This window comes from Aulonocara stuartgranti, assembly GCF_965226115.1.
Source record: "Aulonocara stuartgranti genome assembly, chromosome: 3".
NCBI lineage: Eukaryota > Metazoa > Chordata > Actinopteri > Cichliformes > Cichlidae > Aulonocara > Aulonocara stuartgranti.
The window spans coordinates 62982634-63002430 of NC_138941.1; the positions used below are offsets into that span (position 1 = coordinate 62982634).

The window sequence follows — 19797 nt, forward strand, 5'->3', positions numbered from 1 at the left end:
GCTTTTTATTTGTTCTTGTTTCTAATGTCTCTGTAAAGCACTTTGAATCACCTTGTTGTTGAATTGTGCTATACAAATAAACTTGCCTTGCCTTGCCTTCAAATCCCAGTGTTATTACATGAGCGCCCTGTGTTATTAGCCCCAAAAAACAAAAAACGAAACTAAATACTTCCACAAAAAACCAGTTGAAGTAATATGTGATTGTCATTATAAGTAGGCCTTTAGATGGACCAAAGATTGGCACCAACATACATTTTGACCTGCCATTATTTTTTTGCACTTTTTTTGCAATTTAAAAATTCAAACTTCAAGGCCCTGAGTCTTCATTGACATCCAAGAAAAGAAGAAAAAATAAAATCATATGATGATAATTTGGGGTTGAAAAATAGCGTTTATAATGGAAGTCAATGGGCCAAAAATGGTCCCCAGGGTGATGGGTGTGGGGATTTCTGCTGCTCAGCCATTTTAGGCTGATTTAAGGAATTCACACTGGAATATTAACATTGACAGGTAAAAACTATCCTGTGGCAAGTTTGGTTATATTCCACTGAACACAGTGGAAATGGCAGCCATTTCACACATAGCAGTGGCACAAAAAGGTCCCAAGAAGGCAGGAAGGTTAAAGAAACAAACCTGATGTCAGACTGAGATGCCATCTGTTACTCTCTGACTCTGAGGGCCTCATTGTAGCTCACCTGGTCCCTTTACCTGAATAACATCCCCCCTCAAAATGCTCAAACACAGAGCCTCCTTTCATATTCATATTTTCATATATTTTTGTCTGTCGATTCATCTGAAAGAGTGTGAAGACGACACTGAGATGAGCAGCAAATATAAAGTTTTATGAAAGCACTTAAAACTGAAATAAATATTTACCTTATATGTACAATAATTTAAAAAATATATAAATAAATAAATAAAATAAATAAATTGTCATTGCACAGTCATACATAGTACAGTAGTACAATGAAATTGGAAAACTGTCCTACGTCGGCACTACATGTAACACAACACGACACGATATGACACATCACAACGCAACAAACAACACAACACAGTATATTAACTTAGTATAAAAAAGAAGAATAAGTGTATGTGTATTGCACACTGTTATTATTGCACATTAATTGTTATTGCACCTTGTTATAAATATAAATATTATTATTGTTATTGTTTTAAACATTGTTACCTCCCCCCTAAAAAAGTCCAGGGAGGTATCCAGTCAGGTCAGACGGCAGCAGCTTAAACACCCGGTGTCCTGGGTGTGTGCAATCCCGTAGGATGCTGCGCACCCTCTTGAGACAGCGAGACAGACAAATATAGTATATACAAGACTGTATATGAACAAGTGAGAATACAAACAAGTGAGGATACGGTTGGAGCACTGTGATTTAATCCTTAGAATGTTGCACAGTTAAAAAGAAAATATTGCACAGTTGAATGTTGTGTTTTCGCAGCGATTAATCCCCCGATTGTATTTATTAATGCAACAGCCCTGGCGTATGTGCTGTTTCTCAGTCTGTTTGTTTTGGCTTTAATGGTCCTGTACCACCTTCCTGATGGTAACAGCTCTGACAGGTGATGGGTGGGATGCGTCCTTCAGGATGCTGCAGGCTTTCCTGTGGCAGCAGGACCCCTACAGCACCTCCAGGGAGAGAAGAGCACAGCCAATGATCCTCTGTGCTGAAGATGTTTTTACAGACGTGTCTCAGGTTATCCTTCATATCATATCTAATCTTCATCCATGAACAAAGTCTTCTTATTTGGCCAAGAAGCAGCAAAATAAATACTTTTTTCCTAAAAAATGAAAGACCTACATCAATAATGATCAATAAGTATTTTAGTCATACTCATGACATCACAAACATACTGAGCTTGATTGTGATTTTCTCCTCCTGGACTGTCTCACACTCCCCTGACAGATCACACTTGATGACTCAATGAACAACTGGAATTTGTAAACACTGTCTAATTACTTCCCCATGGAGGTCAGCAGTTCTTTCCATTTATGTCAAAGGAAAACAAACTCTGCATAGAAACAGCTGCTGTGTGGAAAGACCTGCATGACTGATGACTTAGACCACAGGTGTCGAACTCCAGGCCTCGAGGGCCGGTGTCCTGCAGGTTTTAGATGCGTCCTTGATCCATCGCACCTGATTTAAATGGCTAAATTACCTTCTCGTTAGCTGTGTCCCAATTCAGGGTCTGCACGCTTGAAGTACGCACATTACGCGTACTACGTACGGTGCGTACTATAAGTACGAGAAGTGCGGAAGTGAGAGGCTTGTGAAATGGGACGGTATACGCTTCGTCACGCTGTTCAGGTTACCTAGCAACCATGATACTAACCGCGAGACACGTTACATACAGCATTGTTTGACAGAAATGAAGGAGAAAAATGTTTTGTTGGTCATTCATTTCTGTCATGACATCACTTTGATTAGTTGAGTATCTGAGGCTGAGACCACGGGACTGTGAAACATGATTGTTGGGCTTCAATTCTGTGCTGAACAGTCATTTAGGATTAGTTAGTAAATAACAATTAGTTAATGTTGTTCATGAGACTAAAGTCAACTCACTGTGGCAATGTAAATTGTTAAGGAATATACTCTAAACACTTCTTCAGTAAAGACTCAGAGAAGAGAAACACACAGAACTTCTTGCTAGCAAGGGCAGCCTCCAGCACTGAGGCTCACGCCAAGAAACTGCCCCAGTCTTTATTTATACTTCAGTGAGCGTTTGTTCTTTACATTGGAATGTGGAGTTGTATGTGTGTGTGTGTGTGTGTGTGTGTGTGTGTGTGTGTGTGTGTGGGGCCCCATAAACGACTTCCCTTAACCTGCTGGTCTGGAAAATCCAACAGTTCATCTATATGTAAAGAAGCACTTAAACTAAAACAGACATAGCTACGTTAAAACAATAAAACAAGGTACAAGCTCTTCCCATGCTCCCAGGATGTGGGGGTGCATTCCTGGAGTGCACACCAAGCCTTTTGCGGCCTGCTAGAGATCACACATCTTGTCACTACACAATTGATTATATGCCTCTAAGCATACATGGTTAAATATTTCCTAATACAAATAACTACATGCAGTATTCTGCATATGCGAACTTATATCACTAAAAGATTATACTGACTACTAAGTACAATTTTCCATTGACATAAATATAATATGGCCAATATTATAGTATTGTCAGATTATTATGATATATATATATATATATATATATATATATATATATATATATATATATATACACACATCACTGACTTTCAGCTTGTTGTGTTTGTGGATATATGACTGACTTTAATTATTAAACATTCGCACATAAATAAGTGACGTCATATTCAGTACTTTTGACAGTTTACTCTTCCGCCGCTCCATCTTATTAGGGAAATTCCACATACATAAATGTAAATTTCAAAACTCAACCCCATCATTTAATTTGTTTTTGATTGAAATTGAATATTACTTAAACTCTCTTAAATTAACTTCCAATAAAAAAGGTTTGTCATTGATTGAAATTCATTCAGAAATGTTTAACGAATGAGCTGTCACAACTTTGAAGTACAAAGTTGTTATGAAGTCTGTCACATTGCCCCCCTTTTTTTTCTTTTTTTATCCTTTATTTATTCATCCTTCTTATTTCATTGTACTGTATATTGTTACTCTTATTTGCCTTGTATGTCTACTGTACAAACTGAACTGGAATAACTGACTGTTCGCTTTATGAGTTCAATAAAGTTTGGGGGGAAAAAAAAAAACCCCTCTTCGGCCGCTCCCTTCTGCCGTATTTTGAGGCAAAATTATCCACACCCACCGACGCGCTATGAATTGTGGGATACATGGGACCACAAAGTGTGCACCGGACTACGCTTGATATTTGGGGAAATCGACGGCGCATTTGGAGTATGCATTTGAAGTACACTTTGAACTGGGACAGCTGTCGTCGCGTGGCGGTGACGTAACCGCACTTAAAATGCGTACTTCAAGCGTGCAGACCCTGAATTGGGACACAGCCAACATGTCTTGAAGTTCTCCACAGGCCTGATAATGAGCTAATCATTTGTTTCAGGTGTGCTGATCCAGGGTGAGATCTAAAACTTGCAGGACACCGGCCCTCGAGGCCTGGAGTTCGACACCCCTGACTTAGACTGAATGATTCACATGAAAAGTTTCCAAATTATATTATAACCAGGATAACATTGACAGTAAGCACTGAGGAATCAACGTGTAGCAATGTATTTAGACATGCCTCATCATCCTCGCCTCAAAGCAAATAGCAGAGATGAGCAAAGCCAAAATTAAACAAACTAAAAGCTCCACAAATGTAATCGTAATTAAAAGAATAAAGAACATGAATAAAACTGTTGGATCATCAGTCTGAACCAATTCATCTCTTTGGATCAGGAACTGAAAATGCAAAAGAAACAGACTCATCTGTTGACAGTGAGACAGTTTTTAAATTATTAAGTTATCATTATTATCAAGAGACAGGTCAAAGGTCAGATGAAAACCATTTGTTGAGCATTCTGAAGCTCCTCTGCTGCCACCTACTGGTCCTATGACTGATGTCTTTCTACACAGTGCATACACTCATTGGCCACATTTTTAGGTACACTTTGTTAGTCCTGGATTGAACCGTCTTTTTGCTTTCAAAACTGCTAATGAGGTTTATTTACAAAGGTGTAGTGGCAGACAAGCAGTGGGGCATGACAAATAACTGAAGACACCTAAACTGGGAGAACTAAAATAACAGACCTGGAAGCATACGACAAAGGGATGAGACGCAGCCAAGGAACAGGACACCGTGGAACACAGGGTAAACGCAGACTGACACGGCGTAACACAGACAAACCAGCAACAGGCAGGAGAACACACAGGGCTTAAATACACACACCAGTAATCAGGGGATGAGAGACAGGAGGGCAACACAGCTGGGAGGAATCAGAGCTGACGGGACAGGGGAAACGTAAATTGAACACACTCACATCAGACAGAGACCTTCACAATAAAGCAGGAAACTCAGACACAGGGAACCAAACAAGACACAGAACTAAACAGACAGCTTCACAAACAGACGGGGTGACACCATAGACAGACAGAGACACAGACTCAAAGGCAGACCGAATATAACACATAGAACTCAAACAATAACAATCATCATCATCATAATAAACTAGAAAATGATAACAAACTAAAAGCGCTGGGTCACCGACCCAGGACCATGACACACTGAGGTCGGTGTAAACAGTGACTGACACCTTAAATCCTACAGAGGAAACAAGTTTCAAAAACACCAGAGACAAACTAAAGTTAAAATCCACTCAGAATAAGCAATGAGCGCCAATGTCTTGCAACATTTACTTGCTGTCATGTGATTGGCTGATTAAATATTTCTAGTAACAAGCAGCTGAAGGGGTGTACCTATTAAACCCGATTTACCAGTAAAGTGATACCCAGCAAAGTGGCCAGTAAGAGTGACTTAAATGTACATCACTGCTAATTTGGATGCTAGCAATCTTCTGAAACTAAACCAGACCTGGTAGAGCAGAGTTAACTGATAATCGTAAAGGTCGATGGTTCGATTCCAGTCTGCATGCCAAATAGGCCAAAGCCAAAAAAGGGCTTTGAGTGCTCAGAGCAGAAAAGCAATATACATGAGGTAGTCCATTTATATTTAGCTCTGATCATCACATGAAACTTAAATGAAGAAGTTCCTGCAGCTTTGAGGTGCATGTCTGTATGTTCCCTAGGATGAGTGGACTGGTCTTGATGAAACTTTGTGTGGTGGCGCTAAGGCGGATAACCAGTAAAGGTGACTAAATGGTGTTGACAACACCACCTGGGGAGGCAGTTACACCCCAGGAGAGATTACTACAACCAGTGCTAACGTACTAGTTACAGAAGCCCACAAGTTCGTTATTAGCAAGCAGAGGCAAGGCAATTTCATAAATCCAAGTTTGTTAGGAAAAAGCTACTAAAAAGCATAGAGCTGCAAAACCAGAGAACTTCTTGGGAGGGCTGCAGGGCTGACAACGCAAAAACATTAGAACACTTTTAATAACAAACAATAATTCAAAGGACAGGATTTGCTGCCACTGCTACTCTAGTTAAAATGCTGGGTGAAATAATTACACAAAATGGTAGAGACCGCCACTTAAGGAGGCAAACTACAGGGAAGAGTGCCACCAATTACTCACCAGTGTAGTTTCGCTGCAAACCTCAGTGCAATCTGAGTGGTGCAATCTACCCATTTCCCAATGTGTTCCACCATACCTGCCTAGCCCCCACAATAAGAGGCCGTGCCTCCACTAAGGCAAAAATCAACAATAACCTATAAGATCAGATATAAGATATAAAACACAAAACCACAGAGTAAATGAGATATAAAAGAAAAACAAGATACAACTCCTTTGAGGAACATGATTAAAATATAATAAACAGTTTACACTAAAACACCATAAAAACAAACAACCAGTCAATGCCAGACAACAAAACAGCAGCAGTGCGTAGGCCTGTAACAAAAGAAAGAAAGCAGTTATCCAGGGTCCATCCTACTATAAGCCAAACTGTAGATAATCCATGAGGATCCTACTTAACACCCTTTAATAGTTACACAGCTTAAGCAACTGCCAGGGGAAATTAATCTGAACTGCGACACTTAAAAACAGCCTGTGAGCTTCGCCACCTTCACCTGAAAAGAGTGCAAGTTGCCAGGGATCAGGAGTAGGCCACAGCTGTTCCTTATAACCAGCCTCTGGTTACCAGCTAATGGAGGAGTCAATGTTTATGCTGCATTCATACACACCATGCATGAACCAACATCTGCCAATCTAGCCCACTACACCAAGGAATATAATGTAAATGACTGGGCTTTTTTGTTTGCCTTGCTAGCTAAGTCTTCCTCGATAAACTCTACAGAGCAAGTCACTGTTCTGTGTTATAAGCTAATTTTTTTTTAATTTGTTCTTGCTCTCAGGACACAAGAAACTCCCCTTCAGAGAATGGCTTGCTGGTCTTTGCTAATTCGAATGCCAGCAAATAACTTTCTTTCATGCTTGATTATTGGATGGTAGTTTGTCAGATAAATGTGTTATGCTGAGCCTGCAAACTATCTCTGAGCGGTAGTCGTCCATTCTTGTGTTGACTGGTTGTTAACATAATTAGCATGCTTGGTGGAAAAGTGACAGCTGATGTTGTATTCTTCTAAATCCACAATGATTTCTTGGCAAATAAGATATACAGCCTATGGCTGAGCTTCTGTGAAAAAGTATTTAGTTGTCCATTCTTTGTTAATTAAAAACTTGTCACTCACTGTCAACTTTTCTTTTATTTTGGCTCACTCATTGTGGCAGATATGCAGATTGCAGTATGTGGTACAGTTTTCAGTATTCACTGCTCAAATGCATACCTAATTTCAGTAACCTCTTACTGCATGCCCCATGACTTCACAGCATGAGACACGGATGAGACACACCAATCTTTGGCAGGCCAGAATAAAAAGACCAATGGGCAGGAAGTGGCCCACGGGCTGCAGTTTGCCCACCCCTGTATTAGAACCAGCTTGACTACTGTTTTTGCCAATCTGAGTTACAGAAGCTTATCTGTTGGATCAGACCTTACAGGCCAGCCTTCACTCCCCTCACTCATTAGTGAGCCTTGATAAACATGTCGCTGATTCATCACTGTTGCTTCTTGGGCCACTTTTGATATACTGACCTCTACAGACTGACTCCACAAAGAAAGAAAGAGTATGACACACAAATGTACTCTTTCTTGTCTGGAAAAGCAGCAGTGAGCCCTGAACTGATCCTTTAAGTGTGTAAAACACAGACCACATGGGCACAAAAGGAGCATCTCTGAGTGCAGCTCTAAACATCATGAACCAACTGCTGTCTGTGTGCTATCATGGATCTGATGAAGAATTTTAAGACTCTCCTTCACCCTTTTCCAGATTTTCACACCTCTGACCATGTGAAAATTACACAGTTGCATAACTTAACTTAACAATTACAAATAAAGATATCAGTGTAAGAGGAAAGGTCACCCTAACATGATCTGGAAATTAATTTGGTTGCAATATCAAGGCAGGAGAAAAATCTTTTCACTTCTTCCTTACTGAAGGTGAAAGCTGCTCTGTTTTGGTTCTCACCACTCCACCTGATCTAAAAACAGATTCAATGTAATGCATGTGAATCAGCACAGGAAATATAAAACTGTCATTAAAATTACCTTTGATTTGAGATGATGTTCCTGTGGAAAGGTGAATAAGAAAATTGCCTCTCATCCTTGTTAAACTGATGATGTTTTTGAGCTTCTCCACCTCATAGCTGCAGATCACCCAAAAGCATGTGCAAAGATTCACTGAACCTCATCAATCTCTTTACATGCCTTTCTTACATAAGAAACATTACTCATGGCTATATATCTGTAAAAGACCAATTCAAAGACAATTACTGGCATGCAGCACTGAAAACGAGAGGACTTACTCTCAAAATATATCATCCAACCTTCCCGTTGGTCTCTGGTTGAAGGTCTTCAGTCACTGTAAATTTTGCAAAGATGCAGATGAGGCAGAGACGCAGGCACTGATGTGCATTCAAAACTGTTCCCAAGCAGCCTCCATTATATTTTTTTATGTGTGCAACTTATTAGGGAGGTGAGATACAAATGCTGAGAGATAAGCAGCATAACACAGTTGGGAATCTAAGAAAAATCAAAAAAAAAAAAAAAAAAAAAAACAGCTCTGAGAAAGTCTGCATTTCCATCTTTCTTTGACATTTACACAACCTACAATACTCACGCATCCTTTTGTGCATGACCACTAGAGGGCTAGTTTTATCACTTACTTTCATCCTGTTGTCTTGTTCAATGATTCAGTTATTGAAAAAAAAAATTCAACTACCTATAACCCCCCCCCCCCCCAAAAAAAAAGAAAATCAGGGCGGGGATTAATTTTTTCGTGTCCTCAGACTATAAATGAAAAAAAAAAAAGCTCACATCACTGAGAGGAACGATGAGGGAAACGTCTCTGCGATGTCTGCTTAGTAAGTAAAACATATCTTTAAGTTGCCTAAAGTTTATTTTTACAGACTTTTTAGTCACTGATTGATGATGAAGATGAAAGAAACTAACGTGGAAATCAAGTTAAACTGAATTAAAAACTGTTTTAATACACAGGCCTTAACCCCAGACCTGTACAAAAAAACAGGCTGTGAAAAACTTCAGTAATTTGGTGTGTTTTTTAAAGAACTGTACAGTGAATATATATTTATTTTTATTTTATTTTACTGTTGCAAAATTTATAATTCATTTATAATAGGAAATCTTAGTAATTCTGTACTCATTGCTTTCTAAAATAAACAAAGGCATACTGCATTTGACCAACAGTTACTAAAACAGAACTCTGAAAAATCCACATTTCCGTATTTATGGATGTTTTTAAATGTTCAGAAGAAAGATAAACACGTTATTCACGTGCTTGACCGCTAGAGGTCGCTTAATTTCAAAACATACGTTTGGTCATGAAATCTGCCCAGTAAGTAAAAGACCTCTTTAAGTTACCTAAAGTTTATTTTTATTGTGTTTTTGGTTACTGATTGATGATGGATGAAAGAAAACGACATGAACAACAAGTGAAATAGAATTCAAAGCAAGTTTAAAACACAAAGAAGATGCATTTCAGCTGTATAAAGGAAGTTTGAGCATCTTAACACCAAAAAACAGGTTGTGAAAATCTTCAGTTTTTCAGGCAATTTAGTGATTTTGAAATAAGAACTGTAAATTATAAATATTGCCTGTTTATTAACAATCCATAAATACCTCCCTCCCCAGATTAAGATAACAGTGTTTCAATTCAGGACTGCACGACTCAGCTCAGAACAAGACACATTAAAATGTCTACATACAACATAAACGACATTCATTAATTCCACTAGTGGGATTTGTCTCGGCATGAGAGCAAAATTCATCTTTCGCCATCTTACAATATTGTGATTGCAGCCATTCCCCTACTCTCTATGAATGGTACTCATGGCCATTGGTCAGTGGTTGTTGATCAATGGTCATGAGAATTTGCATAATTTTGATGAAGGAACTGACCTCCCAGCCCATTGTTCCTTCGGTGGGCTGGTTTCAGTCATTATGCAAATGTAGGCTGTTTATAAGGTTGGGGAAACCTGCAGTCAGCTGAGACTGAAGAAGTCACTTGGATGAGTGACGAAACATTTCTCTTACTGAAAACGCTTCGTCCAGATCAACAGAATCAACTTTCGGAGTTTTATGTAGTTTATTTCTGTCACTGTTCTGTGTTTAGGTTTGCGGATGTGATTCATATCTGACTGCAGTCATTACATTTGACAAATCACAAGTTTCACATTTTGACATGAAGCATAAATCAGACTTTAGGGGAACATTTTACTCAACACTAACACCACAGAATCTCTTCTCTTTATCGGACACAGCAGTACTGAATAAAATATGACTTATCACTTGATTGTTTAACTGATTGATGAAGAATTGATTTGTTTGTGAAAGCTCAAACCAACCTTTTCTCTTTAGTTCTGATCTCATTGCCGAGCTGCACAACAAACCAAGGTCAGTAACCTTCTTCTGTCACAGTTTAAACCTAATAAATGCTCACTGATATGACCTGATTGAGTTCATGTTTCAGAGTGTAAAGTAAAAAGATCATCAGTTTTTCATTGTAACCCTCACAGCTCGTCTGACTGTGAGTCCCAGCAGCTCTCAGTTGTTTAAGGATGACTTTGTGTCTCTGAGCTGTGAGGAGGACGACAGCTCTGCTGGATGGACTCTGAGGAGAAACACAAGCTTAGACACCAAAGCAAAGTGTGGAGCTGGGTTTGGAAAACCAGCTGGTTCTTCCTGTAACATCAGTTATATTGACACACTGGACAGTGGAGTTTACTGGTGTGAGTCCAGAGAGGGTCCCATCAGTAACATGGTTAACCTGACAGTCACTGGTAAGCTGAGTGTGTGGAGTTAGTGTTGATGAAGCTGTGTGTAAATGGATGAAATGCTGTAGTTTGTCTCTGTGTTGAGGTGGATCAGTGATCCTGCAGAGTCCTGTCCTCCCTGTGATGGAGGGAGATGACGTCACTCTGCTCTGTAAAACAAAGACCACTCCCTCCAACCTCCCAGCTGCTTTCTATAAAGATGGCTCCCTCATCAGGAAGCAGCCTACAGGTCACATGACCATCCAGCATGTTTCCAGGTCTGATGAAGGCCTCTACAAGTGTGACATCAGCGGTCATGGAGAGTCTCCATCCAGCTGGATCACTGTCACAGGTGACACACTCACCTGTCTGTGTTTCTGCAGCTTTCAACATTCACAATGTGACGACAACTTAATGACTGTGTTTGCTTTGTTTTAGGGGAACACACCACCACACCTCCACCTACATCCACACCTCCACCTACATCCACACCTCCACCTACATCCACACCTCCACCTACATCCACACCTCCTTCTTCATCCACTTCTCCTCCATCACTGTCCTCCACTGCTCTCTCTGTGTTGTCATTTCTTAAATCAATCTGTGGGTTCTTACTGGTGTTACTGGTTCTGTTAGGGAGACCATGTGTTCACAGGAAACTTGATGGTGAGACTCAGACTTTCTATTTCATGGTAAATTATTTTGATGTGATGTTCACTAATATTTTATGAAAGAGTAAATTATTTCGCTGTTCATTCTGACTGATTTCAGCTGATGGGGGAGAAGTTGGCGATAATGACATCACATACAGAGAGAGAAAATCTCAAATCATTGGCAACAGCCAATCAGAGGAAGCAGAGGTAGTGTAATATGCTGTGTCTAGCGTTCATGTTGATATTGAAAGAAAAGGTTACATGGTTACATGAACTCATTGTGAACTCACTGAGCCTAAACTAATGTGTTAAACACAATAAAAAGTCCTTACATATTCTGTGCATAATATGTTTATGTCCACATTCACGTTTGTTAATGATTGAGGAATAACTCTTTGAGCTGCTTCAGCCCAAAAAGATACTTTTTATAAGACTTTTCATTTAAACAAATTAAACTCATTACTACTATGACTCTCCAAAAATCTAATTCTACATGTAAATGAATCAAATTTATAGAGCCAGTGAGAAAAATAAACAACAAGTAACAACTTGCAATTTTATCAACGTGTTATTATAAAATTGCACACACACACAGAAGATCTTATTTCCTGTTGCCTACACTGGTTTATTTTTTATTCTTTCCACTGTGAAGTTTTTTTTATATTTGTACATCTTTGATTTCTTCGTCTTCATTTTAAAGTGACGTCAGTTATTTGTTTTAGTTTTTACTTTTCACCAGCTGGACGCGCCTAATAAAGTTAAACAGTTACACAGTGAATTAGCGTTTATTATTATATTTACAAAATAACAACATTTTTATCTTCGTCGTAACATTTTATTTTGTTGTATTTATCCGCAACACCTTAGGCTGGTCCATGAAAATATTGTCTGACATTAAACTGAACCGTGGCGCAAAAAAGCTTGGGGACTGCTGCTGCAGTCTATATTACTCTATTTTGCTTATTCTTGTCAGGGCCATTGCAGGGCTGGAGCCTATCCCTGCTACCACAGGACGAGAGGATGCCAGCGTGACATAGGGGTAGCCATTCAAGGTTACATTCACACCTTGGCAATTTAGAATTGCCCTTAATAATAACTTAATAACTGCATGCCTCTGGACTGTGGGAGGAAGCCGGAGTACCCGAGCTGTATCTCAATTCATCGCATTCCTCGAAGAACCCAGCCTTCATGGTCGACGTGGGCAAGGTCCTCCAAAGACCAGAAATGCCAGAAATGCGAGGCTGTGAAGTGGGACGGTGTAGCCTTCAGATTTGCGTCACCAGTTGTCTCACCAGTTACCGCGCTATGATTTCTGAGATATGGTAGGCCACGAAGAATACACCGGACCCATCTTTCAAATCAGGGGAAATGAAGGACGCATTTGTCGGCCCCGTTTGGAGCAGTCTTAGAATTGGGACAGCCTTCGTCGTCTGGCTGTGACGTAATTGGCCTTCAAATGTGACCTCCGAAGGATGCAGCTCCTGAATGAAAACACTATCTGCTTTTTGCACAAAATTATCAAATTTGCAGCTTCAGTTAAGTTAAGTAGGATGGTTTGTCAGAACACCTGTTGTAGGTGTGAACGAGTGTTTAGTTTTCTGTCTCTTTGTTAGTCCTGTGATGGACTGGTAACCTTTCTGCTGTGTATCTCAGCTGGAATAGACTCCAGACTTTGTGCTTCCATAAGATGGATCAGTGATTCAGAAAATGGATGATTTCTTTCAATGATACCATTTTACGGAACTTATTTAAAGACTAGAATTGAACTCACTGTAGGTGTTCTGAGTTTGTAGGTGACCGTTAATGAATGCTGCTCTTTGCATGTGTTTTTCAGCCTGTGGTTAGTCTGTTAACAGAAACAACAGCTCTGTGGTCGTCATGTTTCCCCTGTCAGATAAAAATACTTCAGCTCCTCAGGTTGTACTGCAGGACTGTTAATGTCACAGGTTTGTATTTCACTGGTATGATTGTAATTATTTTGTAGTTTGCATGACATCCTGGTCCAGTGAGTCTGTGAGGACCCCTGATTCAGCGGTTCTGTGTTCCACACGTACAAACATTATATTTGTATTTATGAGTAAATCTGTTTTATGCTTGTGATAGCCTAGCTCTGTATTTGTCAAAGTGTGTGGCATAGTTCTGAGTTGGGGGGCAAGTTACCTGGCAGAAGATTCATGCAGAACTAATGTTTAACATTGGAATCACTTTTACAATGGAACAAAGAAATTTGCAGCAGTTACTTTAATAATATGCACATCCGCTGAAAAACTGCAGCCGTGTGTGTAAGGGGACAGCCACAATGAAGAAGAAGTGTACTGCAAAGTGCGAACATGTGGTCGGGTCTGTCGTGCTAGGACTAAGACTAGGACTGAACTTTATTTTTCAATGTTTGACAATATCTAAAAAAAAGTTGCAGCTTTTCTGTCATTGTTTTGTTTAGATGGGGCGTGAAAAAATGTCTTCCTGCTATTTGGTAAAAGATGTAAAAAGTTTGAGAGCCACTGGCCTAGCTGAAAAAGATTTTGAGTTTATGAGAGGCCACAGTATCTCACATAGAGTTGTTATGCCTGTGATCAGGATATATTTATGCAAGACGGATTATGAAGACGTCATAAAATGTGTGTTTTCTTCTCATATTTAAAAACAATAAGTGAACAAATATATCTAGTGGGTTTTTCCCCCCAAAAAAGAGCTGATCAAATTTTTAGGAATTTTTTTCATTGTGCTACATAGGAATAGTAATAAATTTTATCTTTTTACACACATCCTGTTCAATAGCATCACTTCTATAACTTCTAGTATTTGCAGTGATTCCTCTCTGTGTGTTTTGTTGTGCAGAGAGTGATCCCGTTCCTATCCACTCAGCCCTGAGAACAGAAGACATCAGTTATGGACAAACAGCTGTAAGAACAAACACACTCTGGTACAGCTGCTCTTTATTCACTAAAAACAGAGTAATTATTTTTCATTATTATTATTTTCCACATTCAGCAAATTAAAGTCTAGGGTCTTCAGAGACCTGCAGCAAGCTTTCTTCTCCACACTGAACCAGGTCCTAGCTTACTATGCTAGTAATTAACAATTTGGAATAAATCATCAACAGCTGAGCGAGAGAAAAACCAAACTAGAAATCCAAGGTGAACAAGATGATCCCTTAAAAATGTCATATTGATTTTATTGATGATTGATTTTATGTATGAATTTAAACAGTTACATCCTACTGTAATGCTTTACTGTTATAAAGAATTTAGCAATCAGATGTCATGTTTACTGTGTAGGACAAAAATGTTCATTTTTTGCATTTGTTTTTTACTGAAATGAGCTCAGATGATGAGAAACACCAACTCCCTCAAATGCCTTGAAACGTTTGACTGGTACTCTGTAAGATCTGAATTAAAAATGTTACATAAGTCAAGAATAGATTTAGAAAAACGTGTCCCAAGAATGAAAGTAAAAGTAGATCTTATGACTCTTATCTGATTTTACCTGACTTTATTGCATTACTGATCCTGGTATTCAGGAAGGATATTGTCAGGGAATTTTTAACTTTTATTGTCATGAAATGTAACTGAGTGATATACTGATAAGCAGAGATGGGCAGTAACGCATTACTTGTAACGCGTTACAAGCTCACATAGATGAGGCCCTCATCTATTTAATGTGATGCAGTGTTTGTCTCTTTTCTTTAATGAAAGTGAGCTTCCAGAAATTATTAAGTTGTTCTTCTTGGCCTCTTTTTATAAATAGACCAATATTATATACAATACCACAGAATGTGACAGATCTGACAGACTCAGCAGATCAAATTGTAAAAATGACTTTTATTAAGATAAAATCACATCAGCAGCAACCTCCATCTGTAAAGTGTAAACAACCTGTAAAATGTGTGAAAATAGGAAGATATGTCCATACTCAGCAGTTAATTTATTTTAGTTTATTTCGTATTTTGTAGTTAAAATTCTTTTGTACAGCCATGTGGACTGTTAATCTGTTAAACTTTAAACTGAACTTACATAAATGAAGCTTTATCTGGAGTTTGTTTCTTCTGTAACAGTTTAATGTTTCAGAGAGATGATGTCTCAGCGTCACTGTCTGAACACTCAACAACACATTTAAATTTAAATCCTCTCCCCATTCTGTCAGTTTACTTTACATAAACATAACTGAGTTTTCAGAGCTGCTTATCCTTCTCATGTTGAACTGTGTGTGTTTGTGTTTAGACTTTAAGCCAGTGCCCAACGTCGTCTACTTTTCACTGAAGCAGTCCACCGGTCCAACCACTGATGTCCAGCTGCTGGTCTCTAACTGGCCCACACAGCCCTTGTAATCACTCTCAGTGGTTGTATAAGTCTGTCTGCATATAGTGTAACAAAGCGTAACTAAAATATAAATGTAATGAATTATTTTAATTGTCCTCAATAAAGTTTGCTTTTTGTTACATTTCATTTCTAAGTGTGGCACCTCTGTTGCTTCTATACAGCAGTGAACTGCTTCCTCTGCAGCATCAGTAAACTTTGCGCTCATGTGTCGTTCCTGTCGTGTGGTTCTGTGGGTTTCAGAAGTAGTGCTGATGGAAAATTTGAACTGTGTTTCTAACTGGTACACACCTCTATTCAGAGCAGATAACAAAGAACAGACAAACAGCTAAACCTCAACCACAGACTAAAAACAGCAGGAACATCATCGAGTGGCTGAAAAGATTCAGAACACAGTGTGTGTGTGTGTGTGTGTGTGTGTGTGTGTGTGTGTGTGTGTGTGTGTGTTTGTTTGAAGAGTTTCAATTCAAGGAAATCAAATCTGTAAGAATTTTCTCCCTGGCTAGCTTGGTGTTAGCATGCTCTTTGTGCAGATGTTTGCACAGTTAAAGCCGCAATGTGATTTTTTTTCTGTCCTTGATGCAGTTTACACTTTACCATCACATTCTCAGCCTCTCATGCTACAAAAATAAGAGGAATATCTCCACTCATCCAAAGTTGTGGACCTCACCACCAATTTCCTCCTCCGTGCACACAAACTTCAGCTGCTTGTAGCAGGAAGGAAAACACATCTGATATGTATTTAATCCGTCCATTGTGCAGATATTTAAAGAGCCTTTGTAATGCAAGTAGCGACAAAATTGTAATATTATTACAGAATTTTGTACAGTAGTGTGTTGTATTACTACATTATGCTAATGTAAATGTGTTATTTTGGAAAGCATTACACACAACAGTAAACCAGTTACATCAGGAGGTGTCCTGGTAACAGTCAGTGCTGCAGGGGGTTTCATTTGTTGTAATACCAAACGTGACCACTTGTACCTAAAACTACACAATTTGTGTAAAAGAAGTAAAGTAGCCAAAGTGCAGATGATAGTTTAGGTGTTGATTTGGATTTTACATTTGGAACCACACATCTGTGTGTGTGTGTGTGTGTGTGTGTGTGTGTGTGTGTGTGTGTGTGTGTGTGTGTGTGCTTTAAAGCTTTGTGATGAAAATTGCTCTTCTAATGACCGTCCCAAGGGAAAACCATGGTCTGGTGCTGCCACCTACTGACACTGAAGTGCACCAGCAAACCCTCCAGCACTGTCAAGATGACAGAGTCCAAAGTGCACAGCATGTGAGACCAGAGAAGTTTGGGGATGCATGCTCAGGGTGCTGTGATGGCTTTAAGGTAAAATAAATAAATCTGTGTCCTCCAAAGTTTCCAGACACTGAATGCTTGCTGTATTTAAATTAAAAAATGTGCTATTTCCTGTGTTTTAATGAATCAAATATCACATTTCCTTCACTGTCTAATTGCCCTTGAACCTGGACTTCATGTGTATCACTGAGACTTGGCTTAACCCTGGTGAGTCCAGTATTTTATCAGAACTTTTACCAGCGGGTTGTTCCTTTTTAACACACCGAGGGAGAGGAGGAGGTGCGGCAGGTGAATTTTAAAAATGATTTTAAATGTAAAGAGTTATTTTTGAAGTCTTAATCTTCCAGCTCTGATCTGACGTGTTTTGAAGTCAATCACTCCAACTCAGTGCTCTTTGCACACATTTATCGTCCCCCAAAATACAATGAGAATTTTGTAAATGACTTTTCAGAATTTCTAGCTGGGATAATGTTCTTATTATGGGAGATTTTAATATCCATGTCTGCTGCACTGACAAAGGAGGAGAAGTTTTATTGACTCTTTTAATCTGGTCTAGTCCATACCTGGTCCTACACATGAACATGGACACACACTAGACCTGGTCTTGTCACAGAGTCTACCTGTGCCTAATGTGGAAGCTGTCGGATCATTAACCCTTCTACTGCTGCCCCGTTCTCCTCTGCTTTTAGCCAGCTGTCTGTCCCCACTGTTTTCAGCTGGGAGTTGTTCTGAGAGTGATATATAAATTGCTTCCTTGCTTGCCCCATGGCCAAGTAGATGAAATCACAATGGTTGTACTTATCTTTGATGAAGATGAGAAAGCGCACTGGGCAGAGGTAGAGAATTTATTCTTGGGAGGGGCCGTGCTGACACCTACTGCTTTCTGGCAGGAAGCACCATGCCCCTCCTGTGTTTTAAACAGTGTTGGGGAGTAACGGAATACATGTACCGCCGTTACGTATTTAAAATACAAAATATGAGTAACTGTATTCCGTTACAGTTACCGTTTAAAAAGGTGGTATTCAGAATACAGTTACTTTGTCGAAATAAATGGATTACACTGCGGTACTTTCCTGTTTCATATTGTCGCGGGTCATGACTGTTTGGGTTTGTTTGACAGCTACCTTCTGTTGTTCCAGGTGGCAGCGTTACGGGTGGTTGCATGGTTACAGGGTGACGCTCTCTCTCTCTCTGTGTTTCCTGGGTGAGAGAGCGCCTTTTTGTTGTTGTTGTGCTAAGCTAATAGGCAGAATGCTACAAGCATAGCTCTAAAGAATGTAGCATCATGGGCAGTGTAGTCCGTGTTGCAGGGAGAATAGACTGCCATACACGTTATGGGTCTGTGAGCGAGGGAGGGAGAAAAAGGGGAGTGGAAAGGTACGAGTTGTCGTCGAGGAAAAACGGAAGCTGGAAGCATGTAAATATAATAATAACCACTGCAGCCAAGAAGAGTGCCTGACGAGCCCAGCTGTAAGTAAGCTATTAAGACTCGACTGTACACCAGAGGTGGGACCAAGTCATTGTTTTGCAAGTCTCAAGTAAGTCTCAAGTCTTTATCCTCAAGTCTCAAGTCAAGTCTCAAGTAATGTCAGGCAAGTCAGAGTCGAGTCTCAAGTCACTGGTGTAAAAGTCCGAGTCAAGTCACAAGTCTGAAACTTTGAATTTCAAGTCCTTTCGAGTCTTTAAAAAAAAAAAACGAAAAAATAATGTTGCAGTTATATGCTAAATGTAAATATTAGACCATGTAATTTTAAATCTGTGTTTTTCTCAACACATGACAAAAGTGAACGTAGAAAATATACACAAATTGTGAAATTGCACCTCTTTAAAATGCAGCTCAATTAAACTTAGCTCCAAGAATAATTTTCACCGACAGTTCTGAGATAAGCTGCATGTTATTCTTGGATGCGGTTGTAGGACCAGCTTTAAAATCGCATGACAAAAATATCATACACATTAAAAAAAAACTGTATCACCAACGTAGCCTGGACAACATTTGCTAGTTAGATGAAGTCAGCTATCTCATCTTAACATATTTATATGCATATTTATAATCATACGGTTCTTGGAGTGAGTGCATACACTCATGAAGTTTAGTAACGTCAGGTCACTGCAACAAGTCCAGGTACAGTTTACCGACGGATGGGTGCAGGACCTTGAAATGCACCGTGTAGAACGAAAGACCATCGTACGTATCATAAGTTTACCAGTCTCACAAATTGTCGTCATAAATACACATTCGTTAACCGTTTATTAATACGACCTTTGAGCTCAACGGTAATTAATTAGCAGTGGAAATCATTTCTGGTACCCATCACAGAAATGTAGCAGTGACAATAATATTGTATGCTGTAATCGTACTGGGCAATTAGTGATACAAAAAACCTGTTTTATCCTGTGAATAAAAGTATATGTTTTTGTCAATGTACCATAATAACAGAAGCGAAACGCAATATTGTGTCAGGACAATTCACTATTTATGCACAATAAATAAAGGAGCATAGCGCGACAATTTCTGTTCAGCGCCAGACTTGCTTGTAACCTATATCACTAATTATGTTA

The 19797-nt window shown here is 39.3% G+C and overlaps 2 protein-coding genes across 2 annotated transcripts in view; both read left to right on the plus strand.

The window, feature by feature from the left end:
• LOC309695373 (programmed cell death 1 ligand 1-like) overlaps positions 1 to 19797 on the plus strand; it is a 241112-nt gene that overhangs the window by 195683 nt on the left and 25632 nt on the right. The gene's annotated exons all lie outside the window — the stretch shown is intronic.
• Positions 10038 to 14547, plus strand: LOC309698702 (low affinity immunoglobulin gamma Fc region receptor III-A-like; the record flags this gene model as incomplete). Its single annotated transcript, XM_082521331.1, has 7 exons — positions 10038 to 10047; positions 10566 to 10601; positions 10724 to 10987; positions 11067 to 11312; positions 11399 to 11626; positions 11732 to 11820; positions 14452 to 14547. The coding sequence occupies 7 exons, from the start codon at positions 10038 to 10040 to the stop codon at positions 14482 to 14484; spliced, it is 906 nt and encodes a 301-aa protein (XP_082377457.1). The 3' UTR covers positions 14485 to 14547.